At 26.8% G+C, this 27192-nt stretch overlaps 4 protein-coding genes and 8 non-coding genes across 16 annotated transcripts in view; 8 read left to right on the forward strand and 4 right to left on the reverse strand.

Moving 5' to 3' along the window:
• The window catches only part of LOC127280093 (uncharacterized), a 178965-nt gene that overhangs the window by 112772 nt on the left and 39001 nt on the right, over window positions 1–27192 (reverse strand). For all 3 annotated transcript variants that reach the window (XR_007842777.1, XR_007842776.1, XM_051302889.1), the window contains exon 5: window positions 17874–17916. The gene's annotated coding sequence lies outside the window, so the exon portion shown is untranslated. The remainder of the gene's footprint in view (window positions 1–17873; window positions 17917–27192) is intronic.
• Window positions 512–4423, forward strand: LOC127280084 (spermine oxidase-like). 2 transcript variants are annotated; one of them, XM_051302870.1, is made up of 6 exons: window positions 512–707; window positions 940–1158; window positions 1583–1933; window positions 3145–3662; window positions 3746–4024; window positions 4109–4423. In XM_051302870.1, the coding sequence occupies exons 1-6, from the start codon at window positions 652–654 to the stop codon at window positions 4294–4296; spliced, it is 1611 nt and encodes a 536-aa protein (XP_051158827.1). In that variant the 5' UTR covers window positions 512–651; the 3' UTR covers window positions 4297–4423. The 2 variants fall into 2 exon arrangements, with proteins under 2 accessions (XP_051158827.1, XP_051158828.1); XM_051302871.1 differs by having other exon boundaries at window positions 960–1158.
• Window positions 4440–7515, reverse strand: LOC127280085 (aromatic-L-amino-acid decarboxylase-like). Its single transcript, XM_051302872.1, has 9 exons — window positions 7207–7515; window positions 6767–6996; window positions 6443–6676; window positions 6227–6356; window positions 5886–6146; window positions 5615–5732; window positions 5438–5528; window positions 5162–5362; window positions 4440–5068 (listed from the first exon to the last, which is right to left on the reverse strand). Exons 2-9 carry the CDS (start codon window positions 6965–6967, stop codon window positions 4739–4741), a joined length of 1566 nt encoding a protein of 521 aa, XP_051158829.1. The 5' UTR covers window positions 6968–6996; window positions 7207–7515; the 3' UTR covers window positions 4440–4738.
• On the reverse strand, window positions 8473–13520 carry LOC127280086 (aromatic-L-amino-acid decarboxylase-like). 2 transcript variants are annotated; one of them, XM_051302874.1, is made up of 9 exons: window positions 13358–13520; window positions 11762–11964; window positions 11394–11627; window positions 10317–10446; window positions 9883–10143; window positions 9563–9680; window positions 9364–9454; window positions 9084–9284; window positions 8473–8990 (listed from the first exon to the last, which is right to left on the reverse strand). In XM_051302874.1, the coding sequence occupies exons 2-9, from the start codon at window positions 11960–11962 to the stop codon at window positions 8673–8675; spliced, it is 1554 nt and encodes a 517-aa protein (XP_051158831.1). In that variant the 5' UTR covers window positions 11963–11964; window positions 13358–13520; the 3' UTR covers window positions 8473–8672. The 2 variants fall into 2 exon arrangements, with proteins under 2 accessions (XP_051158831.1, XP_051158830.1); XM_051302873.1 differs by having other exon boundaries at window positions 11762–11981.
• On the forward strand, window positions 10549–10620 carry Trnap-agg (transfer RNA proline (anticodon AGG)). The gene has a single exon. It is a non-coding gene; the product is annotated as a tRNA-Pro (tRNA).
• Trnap-ugg (transfer RNA proline (anticodon UGG)) lies at window positions 16489–16560 on the forward strand. The gene has a single exon. It is a non-coding gene; the product is annotated as a tRNA-Pro (tRNA).
• On the forward strand, window positions 17075–17146 carry Trnap-ugg (transfer RNA proline (anticodon UGG)). Its single transcript has one exon. It is a non-coding gene; the product is annotated as a tRNA-Pro (tRNA).
• On the forward strand, window positions 17662–17733 carry Trnap-ugg (transfer RNA proline (anticodon UGG)). The gene has a single exon. It is a non-coding gene; the product is annotated as a tRNA-Pro (tRNA).
• On the forward strand, window positions 18288–18359 carry Trnap-agg (transfer RNA proline (anticodon AGG)). The gene has a single exon. It is a non-coding gene; the product is annotated as a tRNA-Pro (tRNA).
• Trnaa-agc (transfer RNA alanine (anticodon AGC)) lies at window positions 19469–19541 on the forward strand. Its single transcript has one exon. It is a non-coding gene; the product is annotated as a tRNA-Ala (tRNA).
• On the forward strand, window positions 20684–20757 carry Trnat-agu (transfer RNA threonine (anticodon AGU)). The gene has a single exon. It is a non-coding gene; the product is annotated as a tRNA-Thr (tRNA).
• Window positions 21482–21603, reverse strand: LOC127280243 (U5 spliceosomal RNA). Its single transcript, XR_007842816.1, has one exon. It is a non-coding gene; the product is annotated as a U5 spliceosomal RNA (small nuclear RNA).

Genomic DNA, 27192 nt, shown 5'->3' on the forward strand with positions numbered 1-27192 from the left:
ATAATTGATTAAGGTAAACATAAATTTATGAGATTAATTGTTAATTAATTTTACAAGTAAATATACAGTTAATTTCATTATTTAAAAAATAATTGTAAAATAGACTTAATTAGTAATTAAATAAGAATAAAATGATAATAATTTTATCATTTAAATGTGATTCATTACATAAACGGACAAGATTCAAGTATTATGATAAAGGGACCAACGGGAAAAATGTACCTGTTGAGCTTATATTTAAAAATATATAAAGTGTTCTATATATTAAATGTGTTAAGCTCATATAAAAAATATAATAATTGTTTTAATTTGTGTTCATTAATTTAATTGTTTTCTAATATAAAAAATGTATGTCTTATCAGAAAAGTATTTTAAAAATAAAGTTGTATGGAATATTAATGTCTTCTTTTTAATCAATTTGGAAAAATAAAAAAAAAAAAAAAAAAAAAAAATTTAGAATTTTAACACTTTAGAAAATAATTGACAATAGAAAAACGTCAAACGCCGCGATGTTGTTTTACGGAATTTTGACATCTCATACTAATAACGAGAAAAAAAAGATTTGACATTTTTCAAGAAAAAAATTTATTCAACAATTGTTTAAAAATTATTTTTATGAAAAATTCTCTGTTTTAAGATTCAACAAATGAAATGCTCTGTATGAAGTCCCGCAGTAATATTTGGAGATTTCAACACTTTCTAACAAGGTTTGTAAGAACTTGTATATATAAAATATTAATTAAATTCTCATAGATATATAGTTTCATAATTTTTCACCGCAAAAAAAATCATGTATCAGAAAATTATAATTAAATGATAAAAAAAAAAAATGAAAATCAGGTTATGTAATATCATAAAGTGATTTTTTTTTTTTTCTAATGGAAAATAAATTTTTTTGGAAAAATTAAAAAAAAAAAAAAAATGATAAATTACGTGAAGATTCTTTTCATCGGACAAAGGAGGTGGTGGTAAGGATGTGCCAAAATGTGGGAATGTAAACAAATTCAATTCGTGTTCATTGGATCCATGTATGTTGGATCCATGCAAACCGGAACCAACGGTTGTGATTATTGGTGGTGGAATGGCTGGCCTTTCAGCGGCACATCGATTGGCTCAATGTGGATTGCAAAATTTCACTGTTCTTGAAGCTACTGATCGGTAATGAAAAAAAAAAGCCTATTTTTAAATTTTCTATCCATTTTTTTTCCCCAACGTTCTGTAAAAATTTGCCAAATAATTTTCTTTTTATTTTTTAGAACGGTTCTAAAAAAAAAAAAAAATTTGCCATTAATTTTCATTTCTTCTTTTTTTAGACGTTCCGCAAAAAAAAATTGTCAACAATTTTTGTTTCATTTTATTATGCAATTATTTTCTTTTTTTTTTTAGAACGATTCTGCAAAAATTTGCCAATATTTTTAATTTTCTTATTTTTTTTTGACGTTTTGGAAAAAAAATTTTGCCAGTAATTTGCATTTCTTTTTCTTCTTTTTTTTTAAGTATTCTACAAAAAATTTGACGTTTATTTTCTTTTTTTAGACGTTCATTAGGGAATAATTTTAATTTCTTTTTTTTTTTCTTTTAGGCCAGGAGGAAGAATACATTCGTGTTGGTTGGGCGATGTGGTGGCTGAAATGGGTGCAACATGGATTGAAGGAGGATGTGTGGCAAATCCGGTATTTTCCCTAGCAGCCCAAGAGGGACTTTTGAAACCACCACTTTTTCGTCCAGACGCAAGTCGAGGACTATTTTGTACCACTGATGGTCGTGCTATTGATCTTCCAGTTAGCATTACAGCTTATCATACATTTAAACAAATCGAACAACAAGCGGCTGCATTATTTTCAATTGGCTGTGGTAAAGGTCATGGATCATTATTAAATTTTATGGGCGTTCGAATACAACAGGAACTTCACAATTTTCCCGAAGAACAACGGTACATGGATCTTATTTTTATATAATCAACTTTTAAATTTTTCTTTTTCAAAACTAATTCCAATTTTCATTTGACAAAACTGTTAGTCGAATTGTTATTTAATTACACAGGCCAACAAAAATTAGCAAACTTTTTTGGTGTGGCAATTGTCAGACCTGTTTCTGATTGGTTTTTTCATGCCGAACACGAATCCGTAAACGAAAATTTCTCTAGTTTTTGAGAAAAACGGGTTTAAAATGTTCAAAAATCGCATTTTTTGCTAACTTTGAGTACCTCTAGCACTGAAATAAAAGGTCGTAGAACATTCCACTTGGGCTTAATGTTTCAACTATTATCCCCAAAAATGACTTATGTTGCACCATAACCTCAAAGTCATTTGTTATCCATTTTTGATTCGCAAATATTAATTTTGTAAAAGTTTGAGCGCGTACATCTAGTCCTTGAGGTTAAGGTGCAGCAATGTAATTTTTATGAACTACAGTCAAGGGATAAATTGAATTGAAGCTCAACAAGAAGGTTGACCTTTGGTTTTATTGACTATAGAGTTATTCAAATATTACCAAATAAGTTCTGTAGTTAAATACTGGTTACCAACAATTTTGAGGTTATTAGTGAATAATATAATTTTTAGGGCTTGTAGTCTAAAGTTCAAACTTTATTTTAAGTTCAAATAAATGGTTCTATGATCCTTTTTTCTTTGCTAGAGGTACGCGCTCAAACTTTTACAAAATTAATATTTTGCGAATCGAAAATAATAACAAATGATTTTAAGATTATGGTGCAACATAGGTCATTTTTGGGGATAATAGTTGAAACATTAAGCCTCAATTTAAGCCCAAGTGGAAGGTTCTACGACCTTTTATTTCAGTACTAGAGGTACTCAAAGTTAGCCAAAAACGCGATTTTTGAACATTTAAAACCCGTTTTTCTCAAAAAACTAGAGCATGAAAAAACATATCAAAAACAGATCTGACATTTGCCGCACCAAAATCAGTGTTGGCCTGTGTTATTAATTCTTTCAAATTCGATGAAATATATTCTGTAAAATTGATTACAGTGTAAAACGAGAGGTATTAATTTAATACCAACTTTAGGTAATAAATTGCTTTTTGGTTCCATTTTAATATCTAAAATTGGTACTTTTTTAGTACCTTCTTTTTACAGTGTAAAAATTCCAATCATTTAAAATCAAATCATTTTTCTTTTTTCAGATACGATGCAGCTCGCGTAATGTATGGATTGACAAATTGTGTACGATGTCGTTGCGGTGATGATCTCTCATTAGTGTCAGCCGATAATTTTGGTAGTTACATTGAAATTCCCGGCGGCAATGTGAGAGTACCATTGGGTTATGTTGGTGTATTGGCGCCATTATTGAGAGATTTGCCAAGTTGTGCAATTAAATATTGTAAGCCAGTGAATTGTATTAGATGGGGAGCTGTTAATGATTCATGTCCAAGAGCAGTTGTTAAAACATGTGACGGTGAAGAATTTCCCGCTGATTATGTAATTGTCACTGTTTCACTTGGTGTATTGAAACATCAACATGATAAACTTTTTTGTCCCGCATTACCAGCTGAGAAAGTTGAGGCCATTTGTAAATTGGGCTATGGTTATGTTAATAAAATTTTTCTCGAATATGCAAAACCATTTTGGGTATGGCGAGAAGGTGGAATTCGATTTGCATGGTCTGCTGATGAATTGTCCGATCGCAGTGATTGGGTTAAAGGTTAAAAAAAAAATTAAATTTTTAATTAAATAATAAATAAAAAAAAAAGGAAAAATTTTTAATACTGTATGGGGATTTTTTAGGAATATCAAACGTAGAGGAAATTGCAAGTTCGCAGCATGTGCTTTGCGCCTGGGTTTGTGGAAAGGAAGCAGCGGAAATGGAATTATGTTCAGATGAACAGGTAGTGAATTCATTAACACAGGTACTGAGAAAATTCACAGGAGATCCAACTCTTCCGTATCCGACGAATCTTCTCAGAAGTAGATGGTGTATGGACCAACATTTTGCTGGATCGTATAGCTATATGGCATTGGACAGTAAAGTCGGTCATCAATGTGACCTTGCTTCTCCCCTTCCAGGTATAAACAAAAATTAATTTTTATTTATAAAAAATTAAAAATGTGAGTTATTAATGAAATTTTTTTGAAATTTCAATTTTAAAGGAGCTTGCGAGCCAGTTGCACCAATTTTATTGTTCGCTGGGGAGGCAACAATTCCGGGACATTATAGTACGGTACATGGGGCGAGATTAAGTGGAATCCGCGAAGCAGAAAGAATAGTTCAATTAACAAAACGTTATGGTGGTCCACCGGGAAATTTAGCGGAAGCAACAGCGTCAAATTGTTCTTAAATAATAATTGTCATACATTGTAAATCGAATTTTTTTCTCAAAATACGAAATTACAATATTCCGTTATTTTTAATTAATTCCACTTTTTTGGCAAAAAATTAATTATTAAAAATATTTTTCCAAAGAAAAAAAACTGATAAATATTTATATAATTATTTTCCATATATTTTTTGTGTTTATTATATTGACAAATTTCAAAATTACAGAAATTAAACTGATTTATATAAATAGCTATAATTAGTTATAAAGAATAATAAATTAATTTATTAAAATAATAATAATAATAAATTGGGAAATAATTTAGGAAGAAACAAGGGGATTTTTTTAAAATGTTATTTCTCTTTTTTTTAAACAAGACTTAAAAATTTTTCGACTTGTTAATATCTACACTTAACAGATTAAATATCAAAATTTTCTTTTTACATTTTTCTCATATTGAAAATCAATGACATATTTTGGGAATCTTATTTCGTTTCTGATTCTCATTGAATTCGACGTCTTTTTCTTTTTCTTCTTCTTCTTCTTCTGTTTGATCAAACGATTCACTTTCACAAATTTGAATTTTAATTGCAAGCGATGATTTAATTGGAAGAATTTCTGTTGTCAATTGACTAATTTCATTCCATGCAAAATTTATATCATCCTCACGTGAAAATTCACTGCATATGACAAATCGTATCACCATTTTTTTGTGACAAGTCGCGGCAGTTACGTAAATATTTCTTCTTTGTATGAGACGATCAAAAAGTTGTATCGTAAAAGAATCGTCACCCTGTTGAGAAAAACGAAAAAAAAAAAAAATGTTATTTATTTTAAAATTTAATAAAAATAAAATGCAAATTTAAAAATAATATTTTTTTTTTACCTTTATTCTAAAGCAAACGATTGCCATAACAGCTTCAGAAACAATTTCAAATCTATCGTCAGATTTGACCTGTTTCTCAAAAAATTGTGCCAATTTTATGGAATTACGAATATATTTTTGAAGTCCCTCAACTCCGTACAATCGTAAAACGAACCACAATTTCAATGATCGAAAACGTCGAGAGAGCTGAATTTGCCAATGCTGTTTAAAAAAATAATAATATTAGTAAGATTCGATTTATTAACAAAAACAAAAAAAATTAAAAAAAAAAATTACCCTATAGTCAGGAACCAATCCTTCATTCTCGTGAGACAAATAAATTCTGTCTACATTAAACGTATCCGTGAGCCACTTTGAATCTTTAATCCTAAAAAATTATTTAAACATAATTTTCAATGAATTATTTATTCAAATAGCAATTATTAATATAATTTCATTAAAAATAAAATTTACCATAGGGCTGAACAATCAAAATTAACAAGCAACCATTTATGAGGATTAAAATCAAACGAATCGGCATATTGTACACCTGACATTAAATATCGATATTCGGGGCAAACAAACGATGCACCTGTAATTTTAAATTAATTATTAAATTAATTATTAAATTAATTATTAAATTAATTATTAAATTAATTATTAAATTAATTATTAAATTAATTATTAAATTAATATTAGTTAATTAATTTTAAAAATTAATTTTTAAAAATTAATGAATATTTACCCGCGTATGCAGCATCAATATGCAACCATATATGATGTTCATTACAAATTGGTCCAATTTCATCTAAATTATCAAAAGCACATGTACCAGTTGTGCCCAATGTTGCCACCATATAACATGGAATAAAACCATCATTTATATCTTTTTCAATGGCTTTTAATAATGTTTCTCCTCTTAAACTACATTTTTCATCAGTTGGCAATAACCTCATTGGCATTGCTCCTAAAAGTCCACTTTTCTCTGTTGAAGAATTCGATTGATCTAAAAGAGAGAGAAAAAAATTTTTTTATTTTTTTTGTCAATTTATAAAAAAAAAATTCCACTAAATTTTTCTTATTTACCAGAAGTGTAAGCAATTAATTTTGATCTAATTAGTCCTTCGTCCCAATCGGGATGCAATAATTTCATTCGTCGAACTGTTCGTTCACGTGCTGCCAATAATACGACAAATATTGTCTCACTGGCGGATGTCTAAAAAAAATTTTTTTTTTTTAAATATGAAATTTTTAAAAAATATTTGTTTTTTTTTTATTTTTTTAATTTAAAGTTTGAATTACTTGAAGAACCCCGCCTCCAGGACCTTCACTGCAATTTAAAAATTCCTTTGGCAAATCTAACAATTTTCCTAACCAATTCATAGTAACGACTTCAAGTTCAGTGCAAGCCGGCGATGAAATCCAAGAAAATCCTATACAACCGATTCCTGCACTCAACATTTCGCCCACTATTGAAGGATACGAACTTCCGGCAGGATAAAATGCGTGAAATTGTGGCGAGTGCCAATGTGTCACCTATTTTTTTTTTTTTTTTTTTTTAATTAAAAATATAATATAAAATATTAAAATTTCTTTTGAAAATTTATAATCGAAAATAAAACATACCCCTGGCATAATGACCCTCTCAATGTCCTTAAGGACATCCTGCCAGGATTCAGGTTCATTTGGTGCTTCTGTCGGTACCAATCGACTCAAATATCCTGGTTTGACACATGGAAGGACATTTCGATCCCTCAGAGTCTCATTATAATTAATTATATAATCTATCACAGCTCTACTAAAATCCCGAAATCCCTCACTGTCCATTTTCAAACAATTGTCTTTATATGAAAAATCTAAAACAAATTCTTTTTTTTTAATTTCTTTCTTTTCATTCATTTAAGTAATTAATTATCAATGAAAAATAATATGAAGAAACTAGTAATCAAAAATAATAATGTAGAAAAAAGTAATAAAAAAAATAATATAAAAAAAGTTACAATTAAAAAAAAATATATAGAAAAAAGTAAAAAATGAAATAGAAAATTTTATTGAAATATAATTACCTTCAAATAAAAACAAAAATTTGTCATCTGTACTTCCAAAAAAAATTTTCCAAACTTATTTTTGTCTCAACACCAAAAATTATCGAAAAAAATAATTTTAATCACTTTTTCTTAAATTTCTTATCCATTTCACTGAATGTAATAAAATTTTCTAAATCGATCACACAAAAAGAAAAAATCTATTTTAGTTTCCAAATTAAAAAATAAGACCGAACATTGTGAAAATCAAATGCTAACGAAAATTTCTTTCTCAAAAATAGAGAGTATATAAAAGACGATCCGAACACTAACCGTTGATCATGAAGACTGTGAGGAAATCTTACTTAAAATCTAAATTATTAACAGCATCCCATTTGGATACTTTCTTTCGTGGAAGGTGCGGTTACTCAATAAATTTAAATATAAGCCTGGTCCCTTATTTGAAGAATGTGCCAAAAAAGTCGAAAGTAAATGAAAGTCAAGAAATTCTCCTAAATTATGTGTCATTGGGTCATTACTTTCGAAAGCAGTTTGAAACCATACTAATTACAAGTTTACGATAGAATAGTGTGCAAAAAAAAAATTATTATTTTTTCTCATTTCACGTGAGCAATATTGTTTCACTATAAAAATATTCAAATGCGAGAATTAATAAAAAAAATGTATATAAAAAAGTTTTGCACAGAGACAATAATACTTTCTAATTATTTAAACATTCTTTAATGATGTAATATTCAGGATGCAAATTTTTGAATTATAAATCATTCTAATTGCTTCCTTCATTATTTTCAATAATTTACACTTTTTGCTTAACATTTACGATCAAAGGCGAAAAATTTAGTTTCAATATTACTAATTTAATACATTAAAAATTATTAATTAATTAATAATTATTAATTAATATTATTATTATTATTTATTAATTAAGTAAATTAATTAAATAAATCACTAAACAGTAAAATATAAAAAGTAGAAATAGTTTTTCGTTTGGTGATATTGAAATATTTTCTAAATTTTTTATTTTTCGATCAAAGTTAACGGGACATTTTGAATATCAAATTTTCAAATGCATCGCTTTCTATTCGTGAAAAAGACGATAAAAAGCTGACGAAAGAATTTCTTTATTTACGTTTGATATTATAGATCTATACTTATCATTATAAATTAATTTTAAACAAATTTCACTGTTAGAAAATTAAATTATATCTTTCTTTAATAAAAAATCACTTTTCAAGATAGAAAATTTTATACAAATAATTTTTATTTTCAAACTAAAAAAAAGCTTCTTACATATATTAAATAATTAAAATAATAAAAGTTTTGCTGTCCTTAAATTTGCATTATCACAAATAGCTTTTTTTTTAAATAATGTCGAGAATAAACTTAATTACTATAATCGTGTAACAATTTCGGAATTTTTAATCTATTCAACTGAGGTCTTTGTAAAGAAATAATACTTGAATTTTTGTTTTTTTTTTTTTTTTTTTCTATGAAATCTTTGGCGGCTCTTTTTCAGAATCAAGTTTAAGCCCCTCGAATTTTGTTACACTGTCCCCATTTTCTTTGGTCATTGGCTCGTCATCTAAAATTGAAATCTTCAAAGTAGGTTTAAAATTTTGTTGTACAATTTCCGAGGCCTCGCTGATAATTTCATTCCAGGCAAAGTGAATGTCTTCCTCTTTACTAAATCGACTGCAGACTACAAATCTCACTATTAATTTTTCCCGATAAGTTGCAGCGACAATATAAATTTTCTTCCTTGCCGACAATCGATCCAAAAGTTGCCTCGTCAAACTATTATCACCCTTAAGAAATAGAAGCGGAAAACAAAAATTAGTTCCAAAAGAATAGTTTAAAAAAAAAAAAAAAAAAGTTACATTTTTCTTTTTTAAATTTACCTTCATTCTAAAGCAAATGAGACCCATTGATACCTCCGTAACAATTTCAAATCGACTATCTGATTTGACAAGATTTTCAAAAATTTTAGCCAATTTTATTGTATGACGAATGTGTTTTTGAAGACCCTCAACACCATATAATCGCAACACAAACCAAAGTTTCAAAGCTCGAAAACGTCGACCAAGTGGAATTTGCCAATGCTAAAAAAAAATTTTAATTTTTTCAATCAAAAAAATTACAAATTAAATATTAAATTCTATAAAAAAAAAAAAAAAATACCCTATAATCTGGTGCCAATCCTTGTTTATCATGAGCCAAATAAATTCTATCTACATTAAAGGCATCAATTAGACAATTTGAATTTTTCACCCTGAAAAATTGAATCATTTTCCCATTATTAATTAATAATTATTAATTATTAATTATTAATTATTAATATAAATAAGTAATTTAATAAAATCTGTAAAAATTTCTATACCACATGGCTGAACAATCAAAATTAACCAGCATCCATTTGTGAGGATTGAAATTAAAAGAATCTGCATATTGAACACCTGACATCAAATATCGATATTCTGGACATATGAAGGCTGCACCTATTAAATAAATAATATTCCTCTTAAAAAAAATCTAATATTTATTATTTATCAATTCTTGATTCTTTTTTCCAAGTTGAAACGAAATTACGATGATATTACAAAAGTATAAAAAATATTACAACAGCAAAGAAAGTGCTAATGATCAGATAAAATGAAACTGATTTTGAAAATACATTTTTTAAACAAAAAAAAAACTAACCAGCGTAGGCGGCGTCAATATGTAACCATAAATGATTTTCATTGCAAATTGGACCAATTTCATTGAGATTATCAAAAGCACAAGTGCCTGTTGTTCCTAAGGTAGCGACAACATAACAAGGAATTAGACCAGCATTCATATCGTTCTTGATAGCATCCAATAAAGTGGATCCACGTAAACTACACTTATCATCTGTTGATAACAACCTCATTGGCATTGCACCCAAAAGACCACTCTTTTCTACCGAAGAATTCGACTGATCTATATATAAAGAAAAAATAATTTCTATTTATTTAATATACCAAAAATAGAATAAAAAAATTTTCAAATTCTTATTTTTAAATTAATTACGCCATAGAAATCACATATTTGGAAAATATTTTTCAAATCGATTTTCTTATATATACAGATATATAGGAGGTAAATAAATTTACCGGATGTGTATGCCACCAACTTGGATCTTATAGTTCCCTCATCCCACTCTGGATGCAAACTTTTAACACGTCTTACGGTTCTCTCTCTAGCAGCAAATAATCCGACTAAAGTAGCTTCACTCGCAGATCCCTAGGATTTGTCATTTGTTAATTAAGAAAATATTTTTTTTTTTAATTAAAAACAACATTGGCCTAAATATACTCCGAATTTTTGTCACTATATATATATAGCGGCTCGTTGGTCTAGGGGTATGATTCTCGCTTAGGGTGCGAGAGGTCCCGGGTTCAAATCCCGGACGAGCCCACTTTTTTTCTAAATTATTTTTTTTTATTCAACTTTATCGATTATTATTTAATTTACATTTATTTTTTTAATCATTCCTTTTGTTTATTACGTTTTTTTTTACATTTTTCGAGAAACTATTTTCTAATCAATAAATTTGAAAATTAAGTTTTCAAATGAAATTTTGAAATAAATTTTTTAAATTTAATTTTTAAATTTAATTTTCAAATTATATTTAAAAGAAAATCGATTACAAAAAATTGTTAACAGAAAACAAAGTAAATAATTGAAATTAATGAAATTCGAATTAAAAATTAAGATAAAAAAATAGAATAAATAAAATCAAATTAAATATCACGAAGCATAAAATTAAAAAAAAATAAATGATTTTATGTAAAACAATTACGTAACTTTGATGCCGATACTTCGAATACAAAAAAAAAAAATAATTATAATCTGCCATTTTTAAATACAGTCATTAGATTATTACGAATTTATTTGCATTTAGACAAAGATTTGAGCGCGCGCACCTGTTTCATTTATTACCACCTATTTTACACTACAAAAAAATACACAATCGTTTTTTCGACTTTTTTTTCCCATTTTTAGTGTCGAAATTTTATTGTGAATTTAATTTTCCTTCTTTTTAGTGCATAAATATTTATTACCAACTTTTTTTTAAAAAATAAACAAAAATTTACAAAAAATAAAATATATCTTTTATCTTGTAATTTTGAACCAAAATTATATTAAGAAATATCGTTAAAAAGTAATTAGGTAATTTTTTTAAATACCTGAATAACACCGCCCCCCGGGCCTTCGCTACAATTTAAATATTCCTCAGGTAAACCTAATAATTTTCCTAGCCAATTCATTGTAACAACTTCAAGTTCCGTACAAGCCGGCGATGAAATCCAAGAAAATCCAATACAACCAATACCTGCGCTCAACATTTCTCCAACAATTCCAGGATATGAATTTGCTGTTGGATAATAAGCGTGAAATCGCGGTGAATTCCAATGTGTAATCTATTGGAAAATGAAAACAAAATTTTATGTGTTTTTTTAAACACAAAACTGATGAAAAGAAATAAAGGCTAATATATATATAAAAAATTATATATAATAGCAATTAGAATGGATAGGCAAATAAATTTAATTACACCAGGCATAATGACACGTTCAACATCCTTGAGAACATCCTGCCAGGATTCTGCTTTACCTGGAGCTTCATTTGGAATCATTTGACTCAAATACCCTGGCTCAACATTTGGTAATACATTTCTCTCTCTCAAATTTTCATTATAATCAGCAATATAATCGACCATGGCTTTGGCAAAGTCACGAAACTCCTGATCATCCATTACTTAAAAAATTTATTTTCTGAAAATTTTATTATTTTTTCCAATTATTATTAATTATAAAAATATTATGTATTTTAATTATTATATTAATGCAATAGTCATCAAATTATTATAAACGGAAAAAATTATTTATCTGAAACAGCGAAACATTTCACTACAGAAGCAAAAGTTTTATTTGTTTCAATCACATCTTTCGCTATTTCAGGTAAATTTTTTTTTTTCCCTGTAATTATATATTATATTATTAATTATTATAAAGCAATAATTTTAATAATTAATTGAAAAATTAAAAATGTTTTTGAATTAAATAAAAATAAAAGCAAAATTGAAAAGTAAAAATAAATAATATTATAATTCGTATTATGTTAATACAACAAGTATAGTGACTATTCTCCTTTTTTTTTTTTCTAAAATGATCACGTGAAAGAAAATTATCAGTTTTAACTAATGAACACTAACGGAAGACTTGTTGATTCCAGAAGCATTATCCTACTAATAAATATAATAAATATTCATGAGTTGTTGGATTTTGCCAATTACTCGATAGACAAAGAGGTCTAACTAACCATTAATTACATAAGCATTTTTAAATTCTTATTTATTTATATTTACCGGATTTTTTATTTCTAATCTGAGATACTTTTCATAAATTAAAATAGTTATGTTAAATACCGTTTATATATATAAATATACAATTCCTATTTCCATATTCAACTAATTCGCTAAAACTTAGTTAATTTATTAATAATAATAATTTACACGTTTTTTGAACAATAAAAAAATAATAAATAATAATTAATCAGCTCATATAAATTAACTAACAATAAAATGTAAACTACTAAATTAATAATTTTTCAAATTATTAAAAAAAAAAACGTTTTACTCTTGCATTTTATGATTAATGTGATTCTTTCTGGAAGATGATTGCCACGGGAAATTTAATGCGAATTCATAGAAAACTTTCTCTCCTACTTTCACTACGAATTATAATCAAATTTCAAATATTACGTTACCATTATAATAATAATCAAATATAATAGATTTATCTTTACAATAAACATACAGTTTCTTTTTCAACAAAATAATATGTTTATTTATATGCTAAAGAAGAAAATTTAATTCCGGTATTACATGACGATTAATTATTTCTTATTTTCCTCATATAAATTGTGATTTTAACGAAAAAAAAAAAAGAAATTAATATTGAAACAATTATCAAGACTTGCCGACGTTATGATTTAATAAATTTAATTTGTTCTTTCATTTAATTTTAATAAAATATCTATTTTTTTTATTTTCAACTTTATTAATTATTAATAATATATTATTAAATTTTATTTAATTAACACTGTCTATTGCTGACAATAGAAAAATGAGAGAGAAAAAAAAACTCACCAAATCCGTTTGAAAAATAAACTTTTGGAAATATTTCTCACACGCGTAAGAGAACAAAACCAAAGGAGTAAAAAAGCGGAAATAAATGAATGCGACGAAAAAAAAAATATATATATTGTTCACATTAGGACATGAGTAGAGCAGGAGCAACAGTGTAATTCCACAGCATGCAACCCTTTCCTTTATATATCCCCTACTTGTTGGTACATTCATCTTCTATCTTTTATTATTTTTATCGTCACAAAGTCGACCTTGAAAAAAATCCTAGACGGAGCGGAAAACAAAGATTTTTTCGGCCCCCCCGATATATATATATATATATATATATATAGCTATATATATATTTATAGTTCGCAGTCTATCGACAATTCGTTATGTTAATTTCAATTTATTTTTCCCAACTACGAGAAATAAAAATTATTCCATCTTACACAGAGCACTGCAATTATTCAGATATGTAGAACCTGCCAGTCAAACATCAACCTTCATATTCGCGAGTATCTATACTAGACCAATAATGAGATTTACCCCCCTTTTTAGTCAATTTTTTCTTTTATAAATAACTTCTTTTATTGCGTAACTAAAAATTTGTTAAATAACAATATAATAAACTATGTAGAATCTTTAATACCATCGCTATAGTAGTTATAAATGATATTAACAATTACTGTTACCATCAATTATTGGTACAATAATTGGTATTAACAATTACTGTTACCATCAATTATTGGTACAATAATTGGTACAATAATTGGTATTAACAATAATTAGTAGCAAAAGTGATTAATACCATTGGTTCCAAAGATGATTGGTACCAATGATTACTATTACAATAGTGGTTGGTACCAATAGTTACTGTAACCAAGTATGTTTGTTACCATCAATAATGGGTACCAAACTTTGATGGTACTAACAATGATTGGTACTAGCAATTAATGATTGGTACCAACAATATTTGGTAACATCAATCATTGGTAGTAATAATTACTGTTACAATGATTGGTACCAAAAATGATTGGTACCAACAATATTTGGTATCATCAATCATTGGTATACTACTAATTACTGTTACCAACAATCATTGGTATACTACTAATTACTGTTACCAACAATTATTGGTACCATCCATTATTGGTACCAACACTATTTTGTATCATGAATATATGCTACTATCATTAATTATTGCTACCAACAATTACTGTTACCAACAATTACTGTTACCAACAATTATACCATCAATTATTGGTACCAACAACATTTAGTATCATCAATCATTGGTACCAACAATTACTGTTACCATAAATTATTGGTACCAACAATATTTGGTATCATTAATCGTTGGTACCAACAATTATTGTTACCAACAGTATTTGGTATTATCAATCATTAATACCATCAATTATTGGTACCAACAATATTTAGTATCATCAATCATTAGTACCAACAATTACTGTTACCATCAATTATTAGTACGAACAATATTTGGTATCATCAATCGTTGGTACCAACAATTAATGTTACCAACAGTATTTGGTATTATCAATCATTAATACCATCAATTATTGGTACCAACAATATTTAGTATCATCAATCATTGGTACCAACAATTACTGTTACCATAAATTATTGGTACCAACAATATTTGGTATCATCAATCGTTGGTACCAACAAATATTATTACCAACAGTATTTGGTATCATTAGTCGTTGGTATCAACAATTACTGTTACTAACAATGATTGGCACTAGCAATAATTGATTCCAATTATTGGTGTTACCAAAAATGATTGCTACCAATATTGATTGGTACCATCGATTACTATTATTAACAATGATTGGTACCAAAAATTACTGGAACCAAATATTATTGGCACGCAACATTGTTGGTACCATCAATTACTGGTACCATTAATTACTGATATCATAAATTACTGGTACCATCAATTACTGCGGTACCATCAATTACTGGTACCATCAATTACTGCGGTACCATCAATTACTGGTATCATCAATTACTGGTACCATCGATTACTTTTACTGCCAATTACCAGTAGCAACAATTATCGTTGCCTACAATGATTGGTACCAACATTTCTTATAACAAACAACTGAAATTATCACCACAGTAATAATTTATCATATAAGAATATTACAACTAATTATATACACTTACTATAATTAAACTTACCTTTTATTCTTCCAACCTTATTCACTTTATCACCTTTTTTAAAACACTGTTACTTTTCACAAAAATTTAGTGGAGCAGAAAATAAAAATTTAGAAATCCAAAACACACTATTTTGTGCGATGATTTTAAAAAAATTTTCCAAATTTTTCCGCTCTGATCATCGAAACGTGAAAAACTTTTTTGGAAACACTTGATAAGATAAATGACACTGTATAAATATTATAATTTACATTTTACAGGCATCTAAACAAAATAAATGTTAATCTCCGAATTCAAACAAAAATCATGGTCACGGTGATTCCAGATTGGTTTCGTCCAATCGAAAATCGCATTGAATTTTATATAAGTTGGACATTCTTTTTTTTTAGAGAATGTTACGTGCGCAATTCCTGGGTCAATGAACAATTTATCATTCTTTTTATTCAATATAACCAAGGTCATTGTCATACACTTGATCATGGACTCATTTCCGGAAAAAAATGCCGATTTCGGATGAAAAACATTTAATTGTTTTTATTAGCGTTATTATATAATACTGTTTTATTTAATCAACAGTTTATTAATAGTTAATTATTTTTAGAAAATCATATATGTTATATTAATTATAAAGTGAAAAAAACGTTTTAAAATGCGTAATTAAAATAATAGTTCATAGGGGTATGATTCTCGCTTAGGGTGCGCGAGGGTCCCGGGTTCAAATCCTATTTTCCAAAATTATTGCTTTCACATTAAAATACATAATTATTTAATTAATTTATGGGAATTTTGATATTATTTTTTTTTTATTTGAGTCGCATATAAAAACGCAGCGGCAGCAGTTTTTTTTAAAGTATAACAATCACGTGAAAGAAATAACGGAATGTGTGAAGCAAGAAACGTATCGTAAGTGAAATGTGACCGATTTTTTCAAGAAATCTTTTGGAGAGAATTTTTATAAATATATCGGCTCGTTGGTCTAGGGGTATGATTCTCGCTTTGGGTGCGAGAGGTCCCGGGTTCAAATCCCGGACGAGCCCAATTTTTTATTTCTTTTTAATTGAAATAATTTTTTGCCTACAATTATTTTTCTAATTCATTTATTTTTATTGAATATAAACAAATATATTAGACTAATTTTGCTTGTGATTTCGTTTATTTAAGACGAATTTTTGAATAATATATTGAAAAGATAGTATGAGACTTAATGGTCACTTAATGATCTTTCAAGAAGAAGCTCTTTCTATTGAAGCATAATGAGGATCATTACAGGTCAATGGGCAAGTGATAAAATCTAACGTCCTTTCATAATGGAATCAAGAAATATATTATATTTCAACAATCGAAATGAATGAAATTTAAAATGACTCTGAAAACTTATATCAATAAAAGTGCATCGGTAGCGGTTTTCAGTAAGAGTCACGTGAAAGGAATAACGGAATAACTGCTTGTGTTTGTATATACGTAGCAAGCATAACGTTTCGTAACTGAAATGACACAAATAAACACGATTTTTTCAACAGATCTTTTGAAGACGATTTTTATAAGTATATCGGCTCGTTGGTCTAGGGGTATGATTCTCGCTTTGGGTGCGAGAGGTCCCGGGTTCAAATCCCGGACGAGCCCACTTTTTACTTTTTTTAATCAAATTTTTCTACTTTTATCTTTTTGCCTATTACTATCTATTTTATTTCATTTCAATGATAAATAGTACGATTTTAACGCACAAAAAACAAATGTAAAAAACATTTTTAAAAAAATAAATAAATAAACATTCACAAAAATTTTATAAATTAGAAACAATATTTTTAATTTTTAATTTTTAATTTTAATTAATTATTAATTTTAAATTATTTAAATTTTTAAATAATTTAAAAATTTATATGTAAATAGTGATAAAAAGCAATTGAATTTAGAAAGGGTTTTATTGCGAAATTATAGTTTCATTTTTAGACGAGTAGAAAGTATTGTAATTTGAAATAATGAAAATGAAATAAATTCTTGCTATTTAATTCTATCAAGATTGATTATTTTCAACTCAGACTGTACTTCACTAATTTTTTATTACATAAATAAGATTGCGAAGCGATAGATTTTATTCGTCCGCTGCCGTCGCGCTTTTATGAAATCTCAAATATAACGGCTCGTTGGTCTAGGGGTATGATTCTCGCTTTGGGTGCGAGAGGTCCCGGGTTCAAATCCCGGACGAGCCCATTTTTTTTTATTTTTCAATTAATTTTTTCATTTTATTTATTATAAATTTAAAAATTAGCAATTTTTTTTATTTTTGTTTTTTAAAACCATTTAAATAAGCAAACAAATTTTTTAAACTATATAATACAAAAGTACTCACATGAAATTTTTTTTTCCAAGACTTTAAAGATGTTTTCTCGATTCTAAAAACAAAATAAAAAACAATTAATTATTTTTTTTATAGATAAATTATAAATTTTTTTTTGAATTACTCAGAAAATTAGAAAAATTTCCTATGGTAGCTATATGTATTGATGTTTCAGATAAATATTTAGCTGTTGATGTAAATATTTTATTTTCTGAAATTTTGTTTGAAAATTGAAAAAAATTTAAACATTCAATTGTCCAATTTTATTAAATTTGAAAATAAAAAGAAATTTATAAGTCTAATGCATAAAATATGTATGAGAATTTAAAAACCAGTTTGACTGCAGCATTTCTCTTTGACGTCATGATGCCATTAAAATAAAATCTAATTTTGTGTCAGAAATATAAAGTTTCATTAAACTATATCGGTTCGTTGGTCTAGGGGTATGATTCTCGCTTAGGGTGCGAGAGGTCCCGGGTTCAAATCCCGGACGAACCCATTTTTTACATACAAATTTAAATTTGCGAAATTTTTAAAGTATTTTTCAACAATATTATAGTAGAAATAATGATAATTCTTAAAAAAAACATTTTTTATTCAATTTAATTTATTTATATTTCTTTATTAATTATTTTTTCCACGTTTCATTTTTTTTACTACTTATTTATTTTTTTATTCAATATAAAAAAAACTCTATGTTCAAAAGGTATAAATATTAACTAAAAATAAATATTCAAGAAAAGTATCAGAAGCATCAGGTTTTCCTTACGTATAATAGACGAGTCTATTTTTTATATATATATATCTTCTTTTAAGATCGCATAGCTCAAACAACAAAGTAATTTTATAGCCAATAATTGTTTAACATAAAAATCTCTTATTGTAAATACGCGTGAATTACAAATACAAAAAAAGGCATTTACTGTCAATTTTCGTTTTTTCACAAAAACTGAATATTATTGAGAAATAAATTGTAGATTTTAAATTGTATACCAATTTTATTTGCATTATATCATCAATTTAAAGCAATACTTCAATTTAAATCACACTTTACAAAGAAAAATTTTATTAAATAAGAAATTTAAACAATTATTGTATTAAAGTAATTAAATTCAATTATCTTCCATATGAGGAAGATAAAAAAAAAGAATATTAAAATGATTAATAAATGATTTTAGATTTTGGATATACTATACTTATTTAAAGTGGTGCGCGATTATTGTACGAAATAACGATTGTTTTTTTCTAATAAATGCACGTAATAATAATAATAAAAATAATAATAATAAGAATAATTATTATTATTATTATTATTATTATTTAAAAAATCATCTTACTGATCAGATTTTCTTAAACAGTTATCCGGTTTAATTTTTAGTAAATATAATCTTGGGAGGAGAAGAAACTAATTTTCCAGTATTATACTTTACATTTTATTCTACTTGTATTATTACTGTATGCTATAATAGATCACAATAAAATTAGTTTCTATCTCCAATAAACGATATTACGATTATATAGTATAATAAAATGGAATAATTTTCATATTTTTTTAATAATAATTTAAAGGACTCTGTCAAATTGGGAGTTTTGGGAATTCCCAATACGGGGGCGTAGCTCAGATGGTAGAGCGCTCGCTTAGCATGCGAGAGGTACCGGGATCGATACCCGGCGCCTCCAAAATTTTTTTTTTTTTTTTTGCTCTCAATAATTATTTATCAATTGAATATTAAATAATTATTTTTTTGAAAAATTATAAACTTTCACTTTATTTGATTCAAATAATTGGTTACTTAACTGTTATCAAATATAAATATTTACTTGAACGAAATAATTTTTATTTGAATTCAATAAAACTGTATTTGAACCAATAATTTCTGTATTTGATATTTAATTGATTCAAATAATAATTATTTTGATACAAATAAATATTTATTTGATACGAATAAATATTTATTTGATACAAATAAATATTTATTTGATACGAATAAATATTTATTTGATACAAATAAATATTTATTTGATACAAATAAATATTTATTTGATACAAATAAATATTTATTTGATAATAAAGTAATCGATTATTTGAAACAAATAAATGTTTTTTATGGATAACAAAAAAAATTAAAAGGCATTAAAATAAGCTGCAACGCTTATTATTTTAATCAATTTTGGTATTAAAATAAAAAAAATTGGACTAAAATAATAAGCGTTGCAGCTTACCTTATAATTTTCTGTGAACAGATTAATGAACTATTTAAGTATTCACTAAACAATTATTTATGGATAAATTGCAAAATTATAAAAATATTTTTAAAATTCAAAAACGAAATTGTTAATTCTAAATATTTATAACAATAAAATCAATCCAAAACTAGGGAAAAATAGAGATCCTCTTATGATACAGATCAGTGTACCCCCAATCAGAGTACCCTTCAAGTCTGGTATAAAAATTCTAGGAATATAAATAAGAAAATTTTCGTCTAAAAGTAATTAGTATTTGTACCATTAAGGTACTATAAAGACACTTGAGGTCCTTAGCCCAGACTGTAAGGTTAATTAAATGAAAAACTATAATAAAAATTCGTAAGAATTAGGGAAAAAATAATACTATCTGATAGTATTGACAGAATAGAAGGTAAAGAAACTGAGTGTTAAAAAAAATGAGAAAGTTTGGGTTCATTCCAATTTTCATTTATCACATGCTGGAAATTTCTGGAACTGAATTGGAACTCTACGTTATCGTTCAAGGTCGGTAAGGAATCTTTCAATATAGGGTGACTATGTTCTTCTGAAGAAATGAAGAAATGCTACAATTAGCGGGCGCTGTGGCTTAGTTGGTTAAAGCGCCTGTCTAGTAAACAGGAGATCGAGGGTTCGAATCCCTCCGGGGCCTTGAATGTTATTTTTTCCTCTTTTTGTTTGTAAAAAATATTCATGTTAAACACAAAAATTAATAATAGATAATTTGCAAATATTTTTTTTTCCCGTAATTATTTAGCATACAAGAACACGTCAAAGCTTATCAATCACAACTTTAGTTATTAATAAATTATTTTACAGCAAAAGGATTTATCCTTGTAGGTATACAATAAATAGAAAGTATACAAATAAAATTTGTTTCGATTTTCAGTGAAAATAATTGGTACATTACTTTGCTAAATAAAATTAAAATTTCCCCTTTTTTTTTTTATTCAAGAAGAAATTTTTAAATAAACAATTCTTTTATAATTCTGAGAAATAAACGCAGATTTGCTTTTTCTTCTAAGAATTCAGCTGGTGGCAAAATTAGGAAAGAATAAGATCTACTGAGTCAGCAAATGGAAAGTCTGTAATTCACGGGAATGAGACAGTAGGGCGTGCAATTTGGGGTCGTAGAAGAAAATTGGAATTGTCGTTACGTCATGTTACTTTTATTACAATTTGTAACAAAACCTCAATTGAAAGATCCAACAAGATTGAGCGCATAGAAAAAAAAAAGTTTTCTTCTTTAATACAAAAAAATACCCTTTTTTTTATTTATGTACTAAAAATACATTTTTAATAAAAAATGGATTTAAAAAAAATCACTAAACTAAAATATTAGTTTAGTGCTAATTATATTTTTAGAATTAGTTTATGACCCAGCTTTCGCCGGGTACGAAAAAAAATTGTCTTATAGACTCATCATTTGTTCCCCTCCACGGAAATCTTTAGTAAAAGGCGAAAGATTTATACGTGTTCTGAAGGGAAACCAGAGTGACGATTATGGCTCACTGTTCCCTTTTTATATACCCTGCTGACCAACTCTCATTTGGGAGTAAAAATTCTCGACATCTGTCGACCGGTATTGGTACTAATATTTTGAACCTCGTCTCTAATTGGCCTCATGAATTATGGCGCGAAAATTTAAATTCAAAATACACGCCTTAATTGAGATTTTTCTGAATTAAATTAAACTTACTAAGAAATATGAGAAAAAAATTTAATAATTTAATATTAATAATATATTATGAGAAAATTTTTGTTATGCAACAAAGTGAAGAGATGAAAAATAAAGTATTGTTGGAAATGAATTTAAAAATTACATTTGCGATTGTACTTTTTACACCTCGAGAACGTGATTTTCGCGTTGAACGTTTCTTTTTACTGTTACGATTCAACGTTTCTTAGCCAAGATCATTTCCTGAGATCACGCATCCACTTCGTGACCCCCGGGACACACCTCCATACATACAACATCAGCTTCCACTTCGTCACTAATCTCGTAAGAAGACATACCAATAAGCGTAATTATTTCATTATTGCACACACACATATATATATATACTTAATTCATTCTTTTTTAAATTATCAATAGCGGTTACAAGACAACTAACAGGTTTTACAATTACCAGACAATAAGACTCGGATCCTGGCAGAAGAGATTATACCGCAATCTGAACTTTTTTTTTTTTTAATCTAATCTGATAAATATTTTAACAAGTCTCCTTTAAAATATTCAAATAGTAAATAATTAATCAATAATGATTTAATGAACGAATTCGAATTTAATTCATTTTTAATTTAATTTATAAAAAATAATTAACGAATTAATCATGCGAGTAATTAATAATTTTATTACAATAAAACAATTAATTACTTACAGAAAAAAAAATTTTAAGATATTGAAATAAGATGCTTTTATTTTAATACAATTTTAGCAAATTCAATTTGCCATTAATAGTGTTATGCTCCTTATTTTAACACCTTAAAATTTTCATATATTTTTATATCACAAAAATCATACTGATAAAAAATTTAACAAACAAATCAATTTTATTGAAAAAATAAAATTATGCGAGATATCTCGTATTGTATGTTGTAATTTCTACGCAAAGTCAAGGTAACAATAATTCAAATCAATTTCTAATGATTCTACATCAATTGCCGAGCCTCTCGCGAAACGAGTTTTTTTACATTGATATAGAATCTCGTTCAACTTCCCCTTCTTTTTTAAACAATATATTTTACCGTATCTTCCGGTGAATAATTTTGCATCTTAAGTAAAAAAAAAAAAAAAAAAAAAAAATCTCTAATGTATTTTTAAAATCATAACTGTAGAGAATAAAAATTAATTGCCTTATTTTTACAATTAATTCCATTAATTATTTTTCATTAAGAAGCTATGGATTTTATTTTTAATTACATATTATAATTATCTTATTAATTACATCAGTTACTTTTAAATGTTTTATTAATTTTCATATTTTAAGTTTATTTTTTTAAAACTTTTAATATATATCTTTAAATTTTTCAAGAAATATTTTTACAATTATTTTTTCTTCATTTTCTAAAAATTCTGTATCGATTTAATATTATATAAATTAACTAATAAATAATAGGAGGGAAATTAATTTTTTTTTAAACATAATAAAAAAAATTAATGAAATTAATGAATTACTTAATTAATCCTGAATTCCAAACATGATTTTGTTCCAGTTATTATTTCAAGGACTTTATTATATCAATTGAAAATTACAGTGAAACGGTATATATCTTATTTAGTCACGCCTACGATGACGTAAAAAATTATCATTTTTTTTTTAATTTACAAGCAAATCAGAATACTAGTTTTTAATGCCGTACAATTAAGGTAAGTGATTCTTCAAACTTTAATATATACAAAGTAAGAAAGAGATATATTGATTCAAAATGTAAAACAAAATTATGAAAATATATAATAAACACATTTTTTGTCTAGTTAAAACGTCTTTTTATATAAAAATGAAAAATTTATTGTTTTTTAAATTCCTATTAAAATCAAAATTCGCAAAATCATTGTATAACTAAAAACAATAATGAAAATTATTATCCAATTTATCGGGAGTTAGAGAAAAATGTAATCATCGAAATTGGTACAGATTTATATTGCCCCAGAGTTAGATATTGTTAATAAAAAAAAAAAAAATAGTTATTTAATTTTTATTATAAAATTGTTCGCGATATTTAATTGTTTTTTTTACCAATGTTAAAGTGAAGAACACGTTTCATGGAAAAATGATAAAATGGTCCCAAGATGCTTCTTGTATTAAAAAAAAAAAAAAACGATTATACATTCTCTCTCACAGTTTGTAAAATCCTTTTTTATTTAATTTAATTTAAAAATTTAATTTTCTTACTAAAATTTATTTTTAACTGAAAAAAATATTTGATTCAAATAATCAATTTTGACTATTATAAAATAAATATATTCTTGATCTAAATAATTTTTATTTTTAGGTTGTTTGTTTAAATAGGTATTTATTTGTTAATAGTCAACCGATTATTTAAACTAAATATATATTTTTTCTTAAAATAAAAATTTCAATTATATTTCACTCTCTATCTCTATATACAAAAAAAAAATTTTCTTTTTGCATTTCGTTCTGAATTATATAGAATTGTACAATCAGAAAGTTTTTAATTAATCCTGAATAATTGACGAAAATTTTATTCGATTCATATCCGCAGGTAAATTTCAATCTTATCTTCAAACAGAGAAGCTAATTTACACAACGTTTGGAAATTCCCTGCGAAGATTGCAAAGCATCGCTTTTGCTATTTGAAATCAAATGAATTCACAATAGGGGGATATAATTTTCGGATTCATAAACGGAATTTTTAATAACTGAATTTAAAAATTCAGAATTCACCTTACAAAAGGTATATAGTCAATATTGATTTTGTTGCAAATATAAATCACTTCAAAAAAAGAAGTTAATAATTTTAATTTACAAAATTTATTTATATAATATTCTAATTATTAATAATAATTGTTAATTATTATTAATTATTATTTATTATTATCAAATATTATATAATTATTAATAATAATTATTATTAATATAATATTTATATTTAAAAAAAATGGAAACAAATTTTTGGGAAAAAAATTAAAAAATATAAAACCCGAAGTTTAGAATTTACGCCTCAAAATATGAAACAAATATATTTCTTTGTATAAACCGTCTCTTAGATTAAACTCCAAGAAACCGTGTATAAATTTATCTCTCCTTCCATATTGACGTCGCGAAAACTAAATAAGAAACTGCTAAAAAAAGAATCTTCTCATCCCTTTTTCATATTTACGCTCACCTCCCTCTCTCTCTTTCTCTTATCGCGAAGGGAATGAGAGCCGGTGCAAAAGTGCGTTCATTCCGCACTGTTCTAAAGGGTGTTCAGTGTTCGCGATTGAAAAAGAGACAACCGATAACAGCACCAGGATGGATGACACCCTCGAAAATAAATGCGAGCGCTAGAGAAGAAACACACAATTCAGAAAAGGGGTGTAAAGAAGAAAAAAAAATCCTCACTTCCCCTCGCCACTCTTTTTTCATTCCTCACTCTTCCACCTTTAGAAAAAAAAGAAAAAAATTGTAAAAAAAAGAATTATAAAAAAAAATAACATCAATGCCTCTTTACTATTGGTCCATGAACCCAAGAAATCTGTGATATTATTGGTTGCCCTCGAAAAGTGGGTGGTGCCTAAAGATGAGCTCTCGCTGTGTCATCGCTATATTGATCTTATATAGTCTCTCGCGCGCTCCAACTTTCTGCTTGATACACGCAGATACACGTGTTCACATATATATATATATACACATTTCAAATTCATTTACAAATTTTCTCTCCACGTGTGTAATTGTGAGTGTCGGTAACACGTGCGCATATGAATTCAACTGCGCAAGTTTTCTTATTCAAGGAACATCTGCTATCTGGCGGGAATTTTTCTAAATAAATCAAGCACGCTCGGTAGATAAATCAGAAAACTTCATTTTTTCTTTTCAATTAAAAAAAAAAATTAACAAATATTTCAAAATGAATTTTTATTCTATTTGATAAATTTAATAATAAATAATAAACAAATAAATAATAAATTTTTAATTAAAATTTTATTAAAAAATTTTAATTAATAATATTTTTAAATAAAATATTATTAATAATATCCCTATCAAAAATTTCCAGAGTTCATCATCCGTGTAGAAATTGCCCTACCAGGGCCCTAGTAGGCAATGAAATACCACACCTAATCAGGGCGACCACAAAATGTGGATTTCCTAATCAGAGCCACATGAGGCGTGGCGTTTCATTTCCTATAATAGGGCAGCCTGATCCGGCCCCGATCTGGGCCCTGGAAAAATTTCCGCACAGCGCGGTACTGGTACCAATATGACACCAGTACTGGCGCAGTATAGCGCCAATAGTTAATTTTTGATAGGGATAATGATCCAAAGAAGTTGGTTTCTTTAAATCAAAGAAATCTTTTCTCTGGATGTAATATAAATTATTGTAATGAATTGAAAAAAAAAAATTTGTTGTTGATCAAAAAATATAGATAATATGCGCGCGAGGATATTGGAATGAATTTGTCGTGAAGCTAATCGTGGGTCATCAATGACTGTCAGGATGGACATGAAAGCAACCCCTGTTGTCATACAAATAGTCGTGATCGCCATACCCCCTAGTAAGCATAGATGGCGACAGGTAGTATAATTTACTAGGGACCACCTAGTGGCTTCATGACTTTGCCATATGCCACCGTGACTAAGGCACACATGGTCCAATCAATGTTTATAGGATCCCATAATAATGTTGGCCACCTCACTTCTTTTATTTCAATAAGCACCAACACTTCTTTTATATAATAAACAACACTTCTTTTATATAATAATAATAATAATAATAAAAATAGTAAACTAAAAATTTGAGAATATCAAAATATAATGAAATTCTTTTTTTATTTCTATTGACGATAAGTTCAATTAATTTTTGTATATGTTTTCTTTTCTTGATTGTACCATCCGTAATTCCGAATATTTTAATTGACGGTCATCCAATTGTTTTTTTTACCTCCATATGATAATCGACGGTAGCATTATATTTTGACGGTAGTTTTAAATATATCAATACTTTGAATCGACGATAAATTTCCTTGTTTCCATAGTTTCTAATATGGTATTTTTCAACGTCTGCATTGACGGTAGTTTTCAGATTTCGGTAGATTTTACTGACGGTAAGTTCTCGTTTTTGGTCCTTTTGATGGAATATTTTTATTCATCTGATTGTGTTTAATCATAAACACCTCCATGATATTTGACGGTAGTATTTTATTTTGACGGTAGTTTTAAATATAACAATTGGATCGACGGTAAGTTTCCTTGTTTCCATAGTTTCTAATGGTATTTTTCAACGTCTGCATTGACGGTAGTATTTTATTTTGACGGTAGTTTTAAATATAACAATTGGATAGACGGTAAGTTTCCTTGTTTCCATAGTTTCTAATGGTATTTTTCAACGTCTGCATTGACGGTAGTTTTCAGATTTCGGTAGA

This window comes from Leptopilina boulardi, unplaced genomic scaffold (assembly GCF_019393585.1).
Source record: "Leptopilina boulardi isolate dan_hultmark-lab unplaced genomic scaffold, ZJU_Lbou_2.1 LbouV2_229, whole genome shotgun sequence".
NCBI classification, from domain to species: domain Eukaryota; kingdom Metazoa; phylum Arthropoda; class Insecta; order Hymenoptera; family Figitidae; genus Leptopilina; species Leptopilina boulardi.